The 16,265-nt window shown below is 50.2% G+C and overlaps 1 protein-coding gene across 3 annotated transcripts in view; it reads left to right on the top strand.

Annotated features, from left to right (window-relative positions):
- Positions 1–15,357, top strand: part of RGS9 (regulator of G protein signaling 9) — a 31,052-nt gene extending 15,695 nt beyond the window's left edge. The window contains exons 10-17 of one of the 3 annotated variants that reach the window (XM_026861171.1): positions 4,692–4,721; positions 5,380–5,441; positions 7,734–7,847; positions 8,836–8,951; positions 9,568–9,655; positions 10,145–10,283; positions 11,327–11,412; positions 12,768–15,357. In XM_026861171.1, the coding sequence (XP_026716972.1) occupies positions 4,692–4,721; positions 5,380–5,441; positions 7,734–7,847; positions 8,836–8,951; positions 9,568–9,655; positions 10,145–10,283; positions 11,327–11,412; positions 12,768–12,939 (807 nt within the window). In that variant the 3' untranslated portion in view covers positions 12,940–15,357. Of the gene's footprint in view, positions 1–4,691; positions 4,722–5,379; positions 5,442–7,733; positions 7,848–8,835; positions 8,952–9,567; positions 9,656–10,144; positions 10,284–11,323; positions 11,413–12,765 lie in introns of those variants that run through there. The other 2 variants (XM_026861170.1, XM_026861172.1) reach the window with 2 other exon arrangements.
- Positions 15,358–16,265: the final 908 nt, after the last annotated feature.

Here is a 16,265-nt window from a genome sequence, read left to right as displayed (position 1 = left end):
TTTTTTTTTTAATTTCTGCAGGCTGCTCTACAAACACCTGTGGCTCAACAGGCTTTGGTGAGCAGAAGGGATGGCCCAAGCTCTGTTGGTAAATGCTGAGCTGGACTGTGCTTTGTTGGCTGTATCTCATCCCTGCTGCAGACAGTGCAGAGTTTTATTGATGTTTTCTGTGGTCCCAGCCTCTGGCTCTGACAGAGGTGAAATGACGAGAGCAGAGTATGAGCGTGTGAATCCAGCGCCCATTTATTTGATTTATGTCTCTGTTCCTGCTCAATGTAGCTTCACTTTGTTGGCCAATTAGTTGTCCTTTGTCTTGACAGCTGAGCAAGAAAATATTCCTGGTGACAATTAATTTCTGATATCAGAATGACTTCTTTGAAGCTGATATTGGCATGAACATCTCTCACTTGCCCCAGACCCTTTGGTGGGCTGTTCCCTCCTTAACTGAGTCCTCTGGGGATAAACAGCTGCTCAGCCAAACATTGAACTCCTTTGAAAGGGACTTTTATTACTGACCTCCCGGTTATAATGAGTTAGGAGCTGTAGCTGGGCAGGAGGAGTAAGGCAGGAGTAGCCATCCATTGAACAGCTAATTAAGGGATGCTTTAGCCTTTTGTTACCCAGGTCTCAGGCTCATGATTGAGCCTCACAGCTTAGAGAGTTACCAGGCAACTGCCAGAGCCCGCTGACTCACCTGCGGGGACACACTCAGCTTTTGCTGCCTTCTGTAACCAGAGAGTCTTTCTGAAAGGTGCTGTAGCTTAGCCAGAAATCACCGTGCTAGATTTAGGGGCTACTGAATGAAATGCCCTGGCTTGTTGTACACAACAAATTAGCCGCAGGTCATCGTAGTCATTGCTGGCTTTTCGTTTCTTAAGTCTCTGTCGGTTTGGCTGCCTGATAAACGCGTAACTTGTGCTGCATCTGTCGCATCTTTTGAAACGGAGTCAGAAGCAAATAAGATAGGGGAAAACTGGCGATCTGAACGAAACTGAGCATGTGGACTGTTACAGATCTGGCTTCCAGATGCTGGGCTGGGAGCACCAGCAGTGGAGATGCATGCTGAGATGGTCTTATGCTGGACTCAGAGTTGCCTCTGCCGTGCGGGCTCCCGCTGGCGGTGCGTAGGGAAGGGCTCACGTCTGCACCCGCGAGGAGCGTGAGTGTGTGCGGAGCAGAGCTGTGTGCGTGCCGGAGTGCTCTTTGCCACTGCGGTGTCAGCGAGGCCGTGCCCAGGGGTGTTGTGCTCTGGCTGCGGGATGGTGAGCTCTGGAGGGAGGCTGAGCTGTGTCGGCACTGCCCCGTGCTCGAGGGCTGGTGCTTCGCGCAGGATCCCCGGGGTTGCCCTCGCAGCTTGTTGAGCTGCTGACAGGAGCACTGCAGCTTTCGGGGCAGAGTGAGGGTGTGATTTGCAGTGCCCCGGCCCAAGATGAGCTTTGGATAACAGTGGCATTCAAACTCCATCTGGGCGCGCACACACACGCACACAAGCTGCTGTCCAGCTGTTTATGGCCTCTGTGACCACTGAATGGTGGCCAGAAGGGTGAAAACATAATGATCATTATCTCCACAATGTGGTGAGGAAGACTCACGCTGAGAGCAGAGGTCTGTGCGAATGGTTAGCTGGAAATTAGACGGCCCAGCTCTTGCGGGAGCTTGTGGCTTCAGCCATGTGGATCAGCTCCAGACACAGGGCTCAAGCAGGTCCCGGCTGAGCTCTGCAGCCGCTGCCTGTGTGCGTGGGGAGTGCTCGGCTGGTGGCAGCGGGGTGTGACGAGGCCACGCAGGGTGTCCCAGTGCTGCTGTGTGTCTCGGGGAGGAGGATGTTTAACAGCACATGGTGCTGGCCTGAGCCACACCGAGGTCTTTCACTAATTGCCATTTTGATTTGAAGCCTGCAGGGCTGGGAAGCTTATCCGCAGTAATTGCGATAAGTCATTCGTTAAGGGCATAGCAAAATTAATCTCATTATAAGAAATGGCTCTCTTGTTCCAAATATTATTTCCTTCCAAATGAAGCAGGGTGGGTGGGTGGTACAGGGCACTTTGGCATTGCTGCTGTCAGTCACAGGGGGTGCGGCTGGGTAGGATCGTGGGGACAACTGCCAGCGCTCAACAGCACACAGAGAGTGTTCAGGGTCGCTTGTTCCAGCAGCAAAACTGGAAATTGGTCATGGGAGCACTGTGGGAGAAAGGCACATGAAATGATGTGCAGCTCTGGGGTGAAATAGCTGAGATCCTTCCCAGTTACTCTGGATTTGAGAACTGGAAAGGCCTGAGCACAGCCAGCACCTGCAGCCCTCAGGAGGGTGTTCATGCTGGGCTCCTCTTTGGTTTGGCTGCAGGGCAGCGTGTGCCACCACTCAGTGGTGCTCAGCCCTTTCATGCCAGAGCCCTCTTCTCTGTGCGAGCCTTGGCAAATCCCCTCCCCGCCCTGCAGCCCCCCACCACAGCCCCCCTGGTCTTCCCAGGACCAGCTCACCGGAGGGCTGACCTACATGCTCAGGCTGTGACAGGAGGGGATCCATCATGTAGGATGCACTTGGAAAAAAAAAAAAATCTTCCCTTGTTTGCAGACATGGCATTAGCTTTGATTTTTACTCACTGACATATAATATGTCTGTTGTGATGGCATTTTAATTCATGCCTCTCTTGCTCCATGTAACATTTAACTTTCTGTGTTCTTTTTCCCACCAGCTGTTTGTCTCGTGTGTGTGTGGTGTGCTGTCTGCCTCTAAGACCCCTGTAGAAGAGAACACAACTTTACTACCACGTGAGCCGCCTTCAAGCTGCTCTGCCAGCATCCACCTCTCCTCGCCCCACTGTACCAGGCCTGTCCCAGGCACCCACTTGTCAAAACAGAGGAAGAAATGAGGGGCCTTTTTAAACCATCTAATGATTTGAATGTGTTGATTTTCCTAAAGTAAATGCCCTAGCCACCCTTCAGTTCCATCAGATGGAACAGTTCAGCTGGCACTTACAAACCAGGCCCCATCAGATTTACATCTCGGGTTCCCCGAGGAGATTGTGAACTCCTATTGTGCAGGAAATAGCTGACCTGAAACAGAAACAAAGCTCTCTGAAGAGGATACTTCTAGGACAGTAAATGCAGTGAATGTCTCTGCGCAAGCAGCTGACATTTTTTTGTTTTTTCCCTTCCATTTCTACAATCTATCTGAAACAATGATGACACTTGTAGAAAGAGATGGAAGACATGGTGTCTGCATGGAAGCTGACCTGGCATCAGGGGTGCAGCTAAGAGCAGAGAAAGATGAAAAGCTGTTCCCTAGTCCATGTGTCCTCCATCATTTATAAGATGCCCCAGGAGCCTTTCGATCAGCAAGGGAGGCTGTACAGCCCTGTGCCCAATGATCCTGTTGTCCAAGAGCTTTTTCTCCCCCTTGATGTGTCAGCCCATCCCACCTTGCACACAGTTCCTTGTGTGTGGCCAGCAAAGCATCGCTGCTTGTGCAGCTACTGTTTGCTTTCCTGTTTGTCCCCGCTGAGGTGATGTGCATGGCAGTCATTCAGAGCTGGTTGTGGTATTTCCAGCAGAAGCTTCCTCCCCGTGCAGTGCCACAGGGAGGATTTCTGTCAGTACCACGCTGGCCAGGCGAGGTTTGTGTGAGGATCGGATGGGCTGGCTTCGGGGTAGTGCTGTACAGATTGGCTGATCTGCTGCATATCTGGCCCCTGCTGCTGAAATGGTGAGTGTGCCCTCACAAAACCAACCAAGCTTCACCAAAATATGCGTATTTTTCTTCCACACAGAGAACAGTTTCTCCCTCCTGAGCAGGCCTAGTGATGATGGGTAAAATACAAAACTAGATCTTCATCAGTGTCCCCACGATGGTCCCCTGGGAGAGCCTCTTGGCTTCCCCAAAATAGAGGCAGCTCAGGGTGCAGGTTCTTCTGGGAGCAGCAGGCTGCCTGTGGCGTTCAGTACGTTATGCTTCATCCCTCATCGCTCACAGACTGCACTCTGCAGACCCATGTCTGCCACGGGGTTAGTTTGATGGGATAATTCTGGGCTGCAGATTAGTGGTGTGACTTTTGTTGGCTAAAATGGGAGGTGCAGAACTGGAACCCTCTAAAGGCTTGCTGGGGGCATCCCTGGCTGGGCCTGTCTTTCCTTCTCCCTCAAGTTTATTTCACACTAACTGTGCTTCAAAGGAAGCTGTGGGAATAAACACCCTGCAGTTAAGTTTGCCTCCAATTGCTTGCTCATTTGTGGATGACATGTAACATAGGCTGAGTTATTCAAATCACAGCGTAAGCACCCTTTGCACAGCAGATACTGCTTCTGAGGCTTTTAATTGTGGTGTTTATATTTTGCAATGTGTTGGTTCCTGTCTCCTTTAGCTAATATTGAATGATCTAATCTGTGTCTCGTAAATGAATCTATTTTAGCTCCATTAGAACAACCCCTTAATTGAAGGCGTACAGGCAGCCTGTGTTGGAAGAAGCAATGCTAAACAGTAAATACAGCTAATGGAACGATTTACGGTGTGTGGATGCTCTTAGCTTTGATGATACCCTGATTAGCTGAGCTGCTGTGTTTGATTTTAATTGTAATGAGAATTAATTGGAGAGCACTGCACAACGGCAGCCCTGCAACGGTGTTTTCATGTCTCAAAGACGAGTGAAAGCACCCACCCCACTTTAATGGGTTTTGTTTTTTTTATTTTACAGAAAAAAAATATAGCCTTTTACAGGAGAGAGGTAAGTGGTCCTTCCCTCACTTGGAGGTGTTTATCCTGTATGTATCACTTATATCAGTGTTGATGGGGGCTCCAAGCCCCCTTTGCAGGGGATGGATAGTTTTAAAAATGCCTGGGTTTGGCTGGCAGAGTCTCTGCCTCATGGAGCTTTCAGGAGCTTTCCTGCCTCTGCACCTCCCGCTGCGGGCAGCCAGCTACTCTCCCAGTGACGGGAAGGCTCAAGCAAGGACAGACACCAGGGCTAAAATCAAATAGATCAAAATCAGTGGTGGGGAAATCACAGGAGATACATCCAGTGGCGCCAGTGCCGAGACAGCCAAGGATCAATGATAATTACATGCTAAATTATCCAGAGCATTTGTAGGTGCCTCGAATGGTGGCTGTTATCCAATTTTTATATAGCACGGGGAGTGCTTTTTAATTACCTGCACATTGCAAAACACTCTTCTGACGTTTGCCATAAGCTCAGTGAAAACGGCCGTTTTACTAAGACAGTTCTCAGGGATTCTCTGATTCCTTGGCCATCCAGTAGCGAGGGAGGAAGCAGCCGGTGTTGTAGTGAGCCTCACTACCTGGCAGAGGGCACGTCTGAGGTTCAGAGACAGCCTTGTCTTCACGTCTCCATGCTCCTAACCATGGACTTGTCTGATCCCTCGCAGATCATGTACTATCAGCAGGCCATCATGAAGACCAGAGTGAAATCTTCTGTCTCTCTTGGAGGGTAAGTCCTGATTTCCTTCTGTCCACATGTTAGTTAGTCTTCAGTGCTTATCTCCTAATGAGATGATGAAGCTCTCTGTTCTGGCAGCTGGTGAGTCAGTCAGGGGAATCCATGCGGTGGCCACACGCAGTGTTTGTGCTGTCTGGGCTGTGTGTTGCTGGGGCCAGGAGACACAAGGCAGAGGAGGGATCAGAGCCCCAGCCATGATGAAGAGGGTTCCCTGGAGCTAAGGAGAGCTTTGCTGTCTGTCTGCAGAGCAGCCTCCCGGTTGAGATTCTCTCCGAAATCAAGAGATGTTCAGACTGATCAGGGCTGGATTATGTCACTTGGGACCCAGCACAGTTCTGGAAAAGCAGCTGCGTGGAAGCTGCCTTGTGAGGGTGCAGCAGAGTGTCCTGTGCCTGTTCCTGTGTGGTATCAATAACCAGTGGAAGACAGAGTGACCCTCCTGTCCCTAGTCCCCAGCCTGCTGGGCAGGATTCAGCCCCAGCACATGTTCTTGCTTCTATGGTGATGCTCACCAGGAGGCAGCAGGGCTGGGGAAGTCTCTGGTTATTCTGTACTGTGAAGGAACACAGCCCTCCCCATGAATATCCAAGCAATTAGCAATTCCCCTTCTCAGTGGGAGTGTTTCCTGATCAGATTCTTGATGAAGCCAATTACGTGCAAAGCTCCTAGTCCTAGCATTAGCCATTAGTGTGTTTGCCACAGGCATTTCTTACCTGGAACCTTATGAGCTGGCCAGTTGCCTGGAGGTGCAGTCCCTACCTCCAGTCTGTTTTACATAGTCATTGCCACCCAGAGATTGATATCAAGTCTAAAATAAACAAGGTGCTCAGGCCTGTTCTCTGGGAGAAGGCAGCTGTGGATGGATGAAATAGGAGGAGGAGTCTGGGAAGCAGTGCTGTCTTCTGAAAACCAGAACTCGTAAGGTACCAGCACTTCTGCTCATTTCATCTGTCACTGACTCCCAGGTCACTTAAAACTCTGCTGCCTTAATTTTCCAAACTCTGAGCTGGATCTGGGGACACCTGGCTGCCTTCCAGGTATTTTGTGGTGTTTTGGCATTGGAGCTTCTCACTCAGTTCTGGTCCTCTGATGGGATAATGCCTATCACCTAGATCAAAAAATCCTCAGGAACTTTGGATCTCCATCTCAGCTGCAGAACTGGGTCGAAATCAAATTATTATTGATGAGTACATGAACAACGACTAGAGAGTGTGCATGTGTCAGAGCATTGCGTTGATTTAGGAGGAGCTGCAAAGCACTAATCATTAAAAGGACGGAGCAACGTTACCTGAGTTGACAGGTTTAGATTTGTAGCTTGATTAGAAGATTATATGGATTGGAGTGAATAAAGCGGGTGCTGGAACGCCTTGGCGTTTCCAGTGAGAAGATAGGATCGAGCCCTTCTGTGCCAAATCTGTGGTATGCTTTGTGCAGTCGCATTCTATAATTGCAGGATCTGTGCCAAGGTGCCTGTTAGCAATGGGCCCTTGGACAGTGCACTCCCCAGCTTTGAGCACATGAAAGCAGTTGGGCCTGGAAGGAATTTTAAACGCAGAAACCAGATGATTTTTTCAAGAATGAAAAAGGGAGGAGAAAGCTAAAATTCCAGGACATTAGTGAAATCGGTTGTAATTATGAGTCTGGCCAACTTAGAAGGTAGGAGAAATGTTTGTCTCTATCCTAGCAGGAACCAGACATTTTTGCTTTGTGCCAAGCCCTCAGAGCCGTTTGCAGAGGCATGAGCCATGCGGTAGGTGAGAGGAGAAGCCGGGATGCGCCCTCAGCACTCACTCCCTCACCTCTCCCGGAGCTCCCGGGGCTCTCCCACGCCCCGTGGGAAGGCTGTGGAGAGCAAACACAGTGCTCGCTTTCCTCTTCTCTGGCACTTCCCTGTCCGTAGCGCGTGGCACAGAACGGTGCAGGGTCAAGCCTTTGCCAGTTGGCTGGAGAAGGAGACAGAAAACATTTGGGGGCTTAGTCCCACTTCCTTGAAGAGGCAAAAGGAGGTGTTGGAAGAAAGTCTGGTATCTCCCAGCACTTGAGCTGGCAAAATTGCTGCTTTGAGAGACAACCAGGAGATTACTGCTTGGGAAATGGAAAAGATTAACTGAGCTAATGAACCAATTTTTCTAGTAAGGCAGGGCCATGTTCCAGGTCCCCGTGCTGGTAGGGCTGCACCTCCGAAGATACCTATAGCCTGTGCTATCTTTATTTGGTTGTAACGGGGGTGGCTGCAGTTCTGCCTGCAAATTAAGAGTTTGATCTTGTTGGATTTCCTTGCAGGCTGGTGAAGTACTCTGAGCAGTTCCTCTCCAACGATCCTATCCTGTCTGGATGTCTCCCCAGCAACCCCTGGATAACAGATGACGCTGACTTCTGGGATCTCAATGCCAAACTGTATGTATTTGCAGTCTCTTGCCAGCTTGTGGTTTACACTGATGTTTATGGTGATAGAAATCAGAAAAGGGAACCGTGGATTTCATCATGACAGCTGGTCTCTGATCATGAGCAGGGAAGTGTTCCCTTCCTGACACAGCTTGGCCATGCTGAAGAAACTCTCTTGGGAATACTCTGCGCTGAACTTCCAGCATAATCTTCCTCAGGTGGAACCTTCCTTAACGTTACATAAATTCCAAAACTGATGATGGGAGGATGCACTCAGCCCCTGCTGAATGGGCCCAATCCTCCCCTTGGGTGAGAGAAGTCCACTTTTACCAGCACAGGAATTGAATATAACCAGTTACGCTCACATAAAGCACTTGGTTTAGTGTTAACTTTGTTAAGTTAGGCGCTGCAAATGGTGTAGCAATTCAGGTTTCAACTACTGGCCCTTGGTCTTTGCACAAACCACAGGCTGCTTTCTTAGGAGAGAATTTGGTTTGAAGGCACGAACTGGCAGTCCATCTCTTCTCTGAGGTTTCCCTTGGTTCTCCATTCAGATAGTATTTGCTAATTATACAGTGACATCTCCGGGCTTGAAGCATACAACATATTACTGGTTCTCATCTGAGACCAGCAATCCTGTTAGAGTGATACTATCCCCTTAGACAGCCCCAAAGGATGCCTTCAGAGAACGCTTTTATAAGGAGCAAAGCTCTGGGCAACAACCAGTGCCTCCTCCAAAACGGAACTGAGTCAAACCTCCGGCAAAGCTGGGCTGTCACCGTGAGAGCAGTATAAATCCCAGATAAATCCTCATCCCACTGTGTACCAAGTTGTTTAATTATGGCTTACTTAGTGGGCTGACTTTAGGAGCTCATTACAGCATTCTGGAAAACGGAGAGTGCTGAGAAGTCTCTTGGCATTCCGGCAAAGGGCATTTTGGTTTTAATTAATCTGCCAATTAGATGAAACTGGCAGTGCTGTTTGTTTTCAACCTGTGCAGGGTGGAAGTCCCCACCAGAATGCGTGTGGAGCGATGGGCCTTCAATTTTAACGAGCTCATACGGGACCCGAAAGGTCGACAGAACTTCCAGATCTTCCTGAGGAAGGAGTTCAGCGGTGGGTCTGCTGCGTCTCGGGCTGTGTCACAAAGTAAAAGCAGTAGAAGTGACTCTGGAGGCAGTGGCTGTGCAGCCAGAGCGTGCAATACCATCTAGTGGCCCAGGACACAAAATACAGGCCAGGGCAGTCCCTGTGCAGGGGGGGCAGCTCCCAGGCAAGCTGGATTCACAAACTCACAGAATTACAGAATCATCAAGGTTGGAAAAGCCCTTGAAGCTCCTCCAGCCCAACCATTAACTTCACACTGACCATTCCCAACTCCACCAGATCCCTCAGCGCTGGCTCAGCCCGACTCTTCAACCCCTCCAGGGATCCCGGGGACCCCCCCCCTGCCCTGGGCAGCCCATTCCAACGCCCAACAGCCCCTTCTGCACAGAAATCCTTCCTCAGAGCCAGGTGTAATATGCAGATATTACAGATGTCAGCGAGCAGAGAGCAAGGGAAGGCAGTTTTCCTCCTTCAGCCTCAAAGGGATTTTTTCAGGTGGCTGTAAGAATTGGAGAGACTGAATTGGGGCCAACATGTGTCAAGTCAAACAAATTCAGTTTAGGAGTTAAGTGGGATTGCACATCCCTCAGTCTCGCTCTCTGCTGACTGTGTCCTTGTTACGCAGGGGAGAATCTGAGTTTCTGGGAAGCCTGTGAGGATCTCAAGTATGGAGACCAATCCAAGGTCAAAGAAAAAGCAGAAGAAATTTACAAGTGAGTGTGACAATTTTACATTCTTAAACTCTTTGTACATCACCATCCACATACTGTCATTCTTGAAATGGTTTATTCCCCAGACTTCTCTTTGTAGCTGTCATCAAATGTAGCTGTCCTATGTCCCCACGTAGGAAAGGAGCTTTTTTGAAGATGAAAGCATAAGTATTGTTTTGTTATATAGTTACTTTTCCTTTCTGTTCTCCACTATTACATTTAAGTCTTAGCATGTAATTTAAATAGAGGTGTGGAATAGCAAAGATCTTGGAGCTGCCCCAAGGAGGTGCTTCCAGTGGGCTAAAATTTGGTTTATATGGTGTGCTAACAGTGCAAGAGGAAGTGACTGCATGTTGTGCTGTTGAAAAGGAGATTGACTGGCCAGGATCAGGACCGCAAATTATAGTGGGGAGCTGAAGGGACTTTTCCTTTCATGCATAGACAGAGGGATCTCCAGCTGTTAATGGCACTGTTGATTCCTCCTCCTTGCAGGCTCTTCCTGGCTCCAGGAGCAAGGCGCTGGATTAACATTGATGGCACAACAATGGGCATCACTGTCAAAGGTCTCCAGCACCCTCATCGTTATGTTTTAGATGCTGCTCAGACCCACATTTACATGCTGATGAAAAAGGTTTGTTATTTGTTTCCAAAGCCTTAGGGGGATTCCAGTTCTTTGGGCCTTTCCGTGCTTTTGTGTGCTATCAGCTGTCACTTTCAAGTGACCTTTATTTGAAAAATCCCTCAAATTTCCTGACTTAAGCAAGCACTGGTTCAAACCTTTGTATTTTGCTGCTGCTTCTTCCCTCTAAGGCAGCCATGTCCCCAAGGAGGTGGGAGTTAAGTGTCTGCTGGAAGTCCTACTTTCTAATACCAGCTTGGCCACCAGCTTATTCAGAGCTTGAACAAATCTTTTAGCTTTACTCAGTACCACTCTGTGCCACATCAGGTATCCCTGTGGTGGGATGCTTGTATCCAGCTGAATTTCAGCAGTGGATGGGAAAGAGAGTAGTAATTGTGATACAACTGCGTGAGTTTTGTACCGAGAGTGTAACCAGATGTGGCCCATCTCAGGTTTCACTGTGTTTTTTCAGACATTTTTCTGCAGTTCTGTTGATGAGTGTGCTTCTTTAGGCCTGACTGATGCAGCAGACTGCAGGCTGATGTCAGCGTGCAATATGTCATGGCTTTCATTAGGTCAGGGTGACCACAAATCACCTGTAACTCCTCCTCCTTCTGAGCGATACCAAATGCACTTAGAAGGAAGGAGCATTGTGGGCCAGAGCAGCAGCTGATGCACGTTGACACTGAAAGCAGCACAGCTATACTGATTTTTGCCAGTTGTTGAAAAATTCAGCTCCTGAAACACGAGCACTTCACCTTACAACGACTGTGAGACACCATTGGCCTGGGCTAAGCTCAGTTCAGACCTTTTGGTCTGGATCTTACCTGGGAAGCTCGACTGTGAGATGGAAGTCCTGGGAATTTTACACCAAGATGAAAGGCTATTGGTTTAAATAGCTACATTTGCCTGAAAGATGCAAAGTCCCTTGGGCTGCTGGGGGAGATTATCTGGTTCCCAGCCGCTGTGGCTCCTGAGCAGCTGTATTTGGTGGTGATTTTAATAAGGGTGTTTGCAGCCCATAACTACCAGTTTCTCCTCTTTCCTCCTAGTAGGACTCCTATGGCCGCTATTTAAAGTCTCCAGTATACAAGGAAATGCTGGCCAAGGCTGTTGTGCCACAAGAGACTGTCAAAAAAAGGCAAGTGAAACTGGATATAATTGTGGGTTTTGTTTTTCTTGTTGTAGCAAGGGTAGAAAAAGCTTGAGTTGCAGCAAAATTACTATGATTTAGATGTTCACTTAATTAAATAAAATTTTTTGCTAAAAAGATGCTTTGCTTTGAGACTGATTATGCTGTTTATTTATGAGCCTTTGGAAGTGGCTTGTGTGCAGTCAGAATTGACTTGATGATTGCTCGGCTGCCTCGTCTGTTGGGTCTCTTTGGAAAGGCTGTGATTGTTGAATTGATCACAGCTCCTTTCCTGGAAGGAGAGAGCACAGTGTACTGGGCATGGGAAGCCTCTTTCCCCCCCTAAAACACTGGCTGCCACCCTGGGGTTTGCTCAGCTCTGCCCGGACAAAGCCACTTAACCCCTGCGAGGCGAAGGTGACAGCAGCTGCAGCAGAACAAACAGCATCTTACTTGCAGGTGGCTGCTGGCATGAGGTTGGTGGCCTTAGAGGCAGGCTTGAAATGGCTTTTCCCAGCCAAGATGAATTTAGGCCGTTTGAACTGCAGTTGCTTCTTAAAGCTGAGCGTGCGGTGTCAGCCAGACTGGGTGGTGCTTCTTTCTCTGTTCCTCTTCCACTCCTCAACCTAGCAAGCAAGAAAGAGGAATCATGGACTTTCACGCTACTGTTTCATCTAAAGCCTATTTTCAAGTCAGTGGAAAAAACCCTCCTGCTGACTTGCTTGGGGTTTGGTTGGTTTTTCCCTGAGCTGCACATCACAAGATCACTGGCAGATGCTGGTTGACCCCTGGTGACTCCCTTCGTGTTTGTCAGTGCCTGTTCTGGAGACACGATACCCAGCGTCCTGCTTAAACTGGAGAGCTAGTACCTCATCCACGGGTGGCTTAACACTTGGTTCTGCTGCTGCTGGTAATGGCTTTGCTGACGCAGGTAGTGGGTGTTTTCTGAGGGTATCACAGACACTAGAAGCACCCGTGCTGGTCCCTGTCTTGATCTTACTGAGGGCACTAGAGAAAATTCCGCTGATGGCAGTTGTTTGAGTTCACGCTGAGTGTTAGTTACGTGCAAATGCTTACAAGAAAAGGAGCAATGTCCTGGCGCTGGGGTCCCTCATGAGGACCAGGAACAGGACTGACTTTACCCTTCTAGCAGTTCTAGATGTGTGACACTGAGTCACTGAGTCATGCTTTAAACCACCTCATCCACGTTTGTGCTTCCTTCTTGTTGCGTGGGTGACAGTGGCACGTGCATCTCTGTGTCTGAGCTTGCCCTCCTGGTAAGTTTGCTTACCGGGGGGGAGTTTTTGATGCCCTTCTACTTTTCATTAACGCCCTGCTGCTTCTTCCTTTCACTCTCTGCCCAGTTCCACTTTCCTGTTTGGCCGCCGTCAGCTCCGCTCCAGCCCCAGCCCCATCATCCTGAGGCAGCAGGAGGAAGAGGCCAAAGCCAGAGAAGCCGCCACGACCGTGGACATCACACAGGTCATGAGCAAGCTGGATCGCAGGAGCCAGCTCAAGAAGGAACCTCCCAAGTAGGCTCTGAGCCCCGCAGGGAAAAGACAAGCCGAGGCTGGTGTTGAGCTTCGTCTCCCCTTCCTGAAGATGTCAGTGCTGCTTTAGGTTTCCCCGGCCGGCTCTGCCAGCAGCCGCATCCTGCACGTTGCCATGGCTCCTGCAGCAGCAGATGTCACTCCCCAGGCATGGGAGTGCTGCTGGAGCCAGGCCGCTGGCCGTGCCGGGCTCGGGGTGCAGGGCCTCGGCTCCCGCCCTGCACACCCTGGAGTGGGAAAATGCCTTCTGGCTTCCCCAAGCCCCCTCCCGAGGTTGGGCAGTCTCTCCCTGCCTCCTGCTCCTCCAGGAGGTGGGATGGCACAAGGCAGAGTAAAGCTCTGCAGTCCCAGTCCTTCGGGTTCAAATCAGCCTTCCTCGGAGCAGAGGTGGGTGGCCCCGCAGGGAGCAGGGCGAGGTGGCCCTCGGAGCACGCCCGTCCTCTCGGGGGGGGCGTGCACCCTCCCAAGGGGCTCATCCTGGGCACCCCCTGAGAGGAGTGCACCCCTCACTTTGAGCATCCTGCACCTCCTAGCCAGCACAGCGGAGCCACAGGCAGAAGAGCGGGGTACGCTTCTTGTGAGGGTGGTAGGATGAGTGTTTCTGAAGGTTTAGTTTGAATTTTAACGCCACTCCCGATTTCCCCCGGCACGTTGGAGATGCTCAGCAGAGAGCTCTGCTCTCCCCTGAGACTCCCCCACACGATGGGCTGGGTGTGCAGGTGTACAGAGCCTGCAGGAGGGCTTGAGAGATGCAGCCGTGGCTTTGTGTTTCTTTTATCAAATCCTTCTTACCTCTTGTCTTGTCTTTTTCCTGCTCTTCTATTTTCTGTCGTTAAAAAAAAAAAAAAAAATGAACAGGAGGTAGTTCCAGTTGTCAGTGGCTTGTAGCCCAGAGGCGAGGAAGAACCAGGGTAGAGGTGTTAAGAGCTGATTTTAAATTTAAGTAGTGGTTGTCTTTTGGGCTGGTTTTTTTTTTTTTTTCATTTGCTCTGTTTCTTTCCCTTTTTAGAATGAGGCAACCTAAAATACTACCTTAGTGCTAAAGAGCTCAGGGAGATTCCAGGCTTTGCTGGGAAACCCCTGCGTGTCTGGACAAGGCCGATGATTACCAGAACTGGTAACATTCCTGGAAAGCCTAGTAAAGGGAACTGGAGGGGCAGAAAAAGCTTCCCTGTTTTTTAAGGGAGGCAGAGGGACCGCATGGGAAGTACTGAGTTCCGGGAAGCTTCTTCACTCCGGTTTGTATTGTTGTTCATTGTGGTTCCGTTTTTACTACCGGTCTGATTTTACAGGAAATGGGAGATGGAGGAAGCTGGATGTGAGTGGGAGCCCTCGGGTACAGGGTGCAGGCAGACCAGCGCCGTGCAAACGGGGCGATATCAGGGGGTAGCTGGGTCCCAACAGCTTTGAAGAGCGAATCTTGCCCTGCCTGTGGCGTTATCAGCGGCAGAATTGGGGCTACAGGGTCTGATCTGGTATCTCTGCAGAACTGGCCTCCGCCTCTTTGCAGCTGAGCTGGGGAGATTTTCCTGACCTCTGTTAACCTAACAGTGATAAACCTGCTTAGAGGAATTGAAACCAAGTTGTATGAGCCCTTTGCTCTGATGTCAGGGTCTGCTTGCTAAGTCTCTGCTCTTACTCCCAGTGGAAGCAATGGCAAATTTTGCAGTGCTGTAAGGGTGAGCAGGCTCAAACTGTAATTTAAAAAAAAAATCTGCTTCAAACCACAAGGCTTTTTTAAGTCAGATGCTGAGCACTGTCAACCTACCTTGATATAAGAGCACTGAAAGATGCTCAAGAACTTGGCAGGGTTGGTCCGAAGTTACTTGGATATGATGAGCTCCACCATCTCTTCCGAGTTTGTGTAACATGGAGCATGTTGGGATTGCCAGTATGTAGTAACATGTGGAAGATCAAGTCAGGGTATAAATAATAAATAACAAATCTGTGTGTTCCAGTCAGTCCCTCTGATTCTACTTCTATTCTGTCTGCAGCTTTGCTTTTTATGTTCTCTCTATCCATTCCTTTCTCTGATTTTTCATCACCTCAGCTTTGCATCGCTGTCCCCCTGCCATGGGTTAAAGCTGCGTGCTCTGGAGGCACTGCTGGTGAAACACCAGTCCTACACTTGCAGGCAGAAGCTGGCTCTGTTCTGCTTATAGGCAGAATAAGCTGGCATGACCCAGCCCCCGCTCCTCGGTCCCTGCTGTTTGGTCCCTGAAGAGGAAGGTCGCTTGGTACAAAGTGTGCCCACGGTACAAGCTGAACTTCACTTTGTGCCAGCCAAGAAATTGTTTGTTTCCACTGGAAATCAGAGCCATATGCTGTTTCAGTTCTTGGCCATCGCTTCTATGCATTCATCTGTCTAATAAAAATAAATGTAGAAAATGAAAAAAAGAACCGAGTTCATCCTTCTCTGTCTTGTCTCAGTGTGCTCATCCTTCACCGTGTCATCTCTCTGCCGTGCATGCCTGCGTTTTCTGTTTGTGCCTCTGCTCTCAGCGCTTTGGATGCTGGAGCTGCGTTTCATTTCTGCTGGGAGTGAGTCCTTGGGAAAGGGGGGGGCGGACCCCAGCATGTCCTCAGCTGATAAATCTGTACTTGGGCTTGTCCTGAGGGCTGAATTAGCTGAGCTGGAGACTTCCCAGCACCAGCCAGGGACACTGGGGGCTTCAGCACAAGATGTGGCTTGTATTACTGGTCGTCAGGGTTTGGAGCTCACGCTTCTCTTTCTTGGCCACCACAGCAGCCAGCACGTCGGTGCTCGGGGTGTGACACGGTTACGCCGTTCGTACCCGAGCTCACATTCTCGGGATAACAGACTCCTCCGTGCCTGGAGCTAATCGTAAGGAATGAGACGAGCTGGTGTCTCCTGCAGCATCGCAGCGGGTGTGGGGCCGGAGCTGTCAGCAGCACCCGCTGAGGCTGGTAGCGATGGCCCCGCTGCTTTCCGTGGGCAAATTGCGACACCTCCGCTCTCCCGCTGCAGGAGGGGCAGGGAGGGGGACAGAGCTGCAGGAGAGGGGGGCACGGTCCCAGGCTTGTCTCCCAGCTGAGCCCTGCCTCTCCCTCAGCCCTGGCAGCACCCAGCCCTTCTCCTCCAAAGGAGTACAAGGCTGAGGAGACCAGCCACCGGTGTGCCCCCTCCCCAGGCCTGACCCAGCCTCTCTCCTTTTCCTCCCCACAGCCATGCCGCCAGGCCCCTTGCCTGGGTGTCTACACTGGCCCCGGCACCCCACCATTGCTGCCCGCTGGCCCCGGCAGCCTGTTCCCCGGCCCCCCGGCTCTGCCCTGCAGCCCCTCGCCCACCAG

This window comes from Athene cunicularia (assembly GCF_003259725.1).
Source record: "Athene cunicularia isolate RWA chromosome 18 unlocalized genomic scaffold, athCun1 chr18_part1, whole genome shotgun sequence".
NCBI lineage: Eukaryota > Metazoa > Chordata > Aves > Strigiformes > Strigidae > Athene > Athene cunicularia.
Note: the sequence above shows the minus strand (reverse complement) of the source record. Positions and strands in the feature narration are given on the sequence as shown.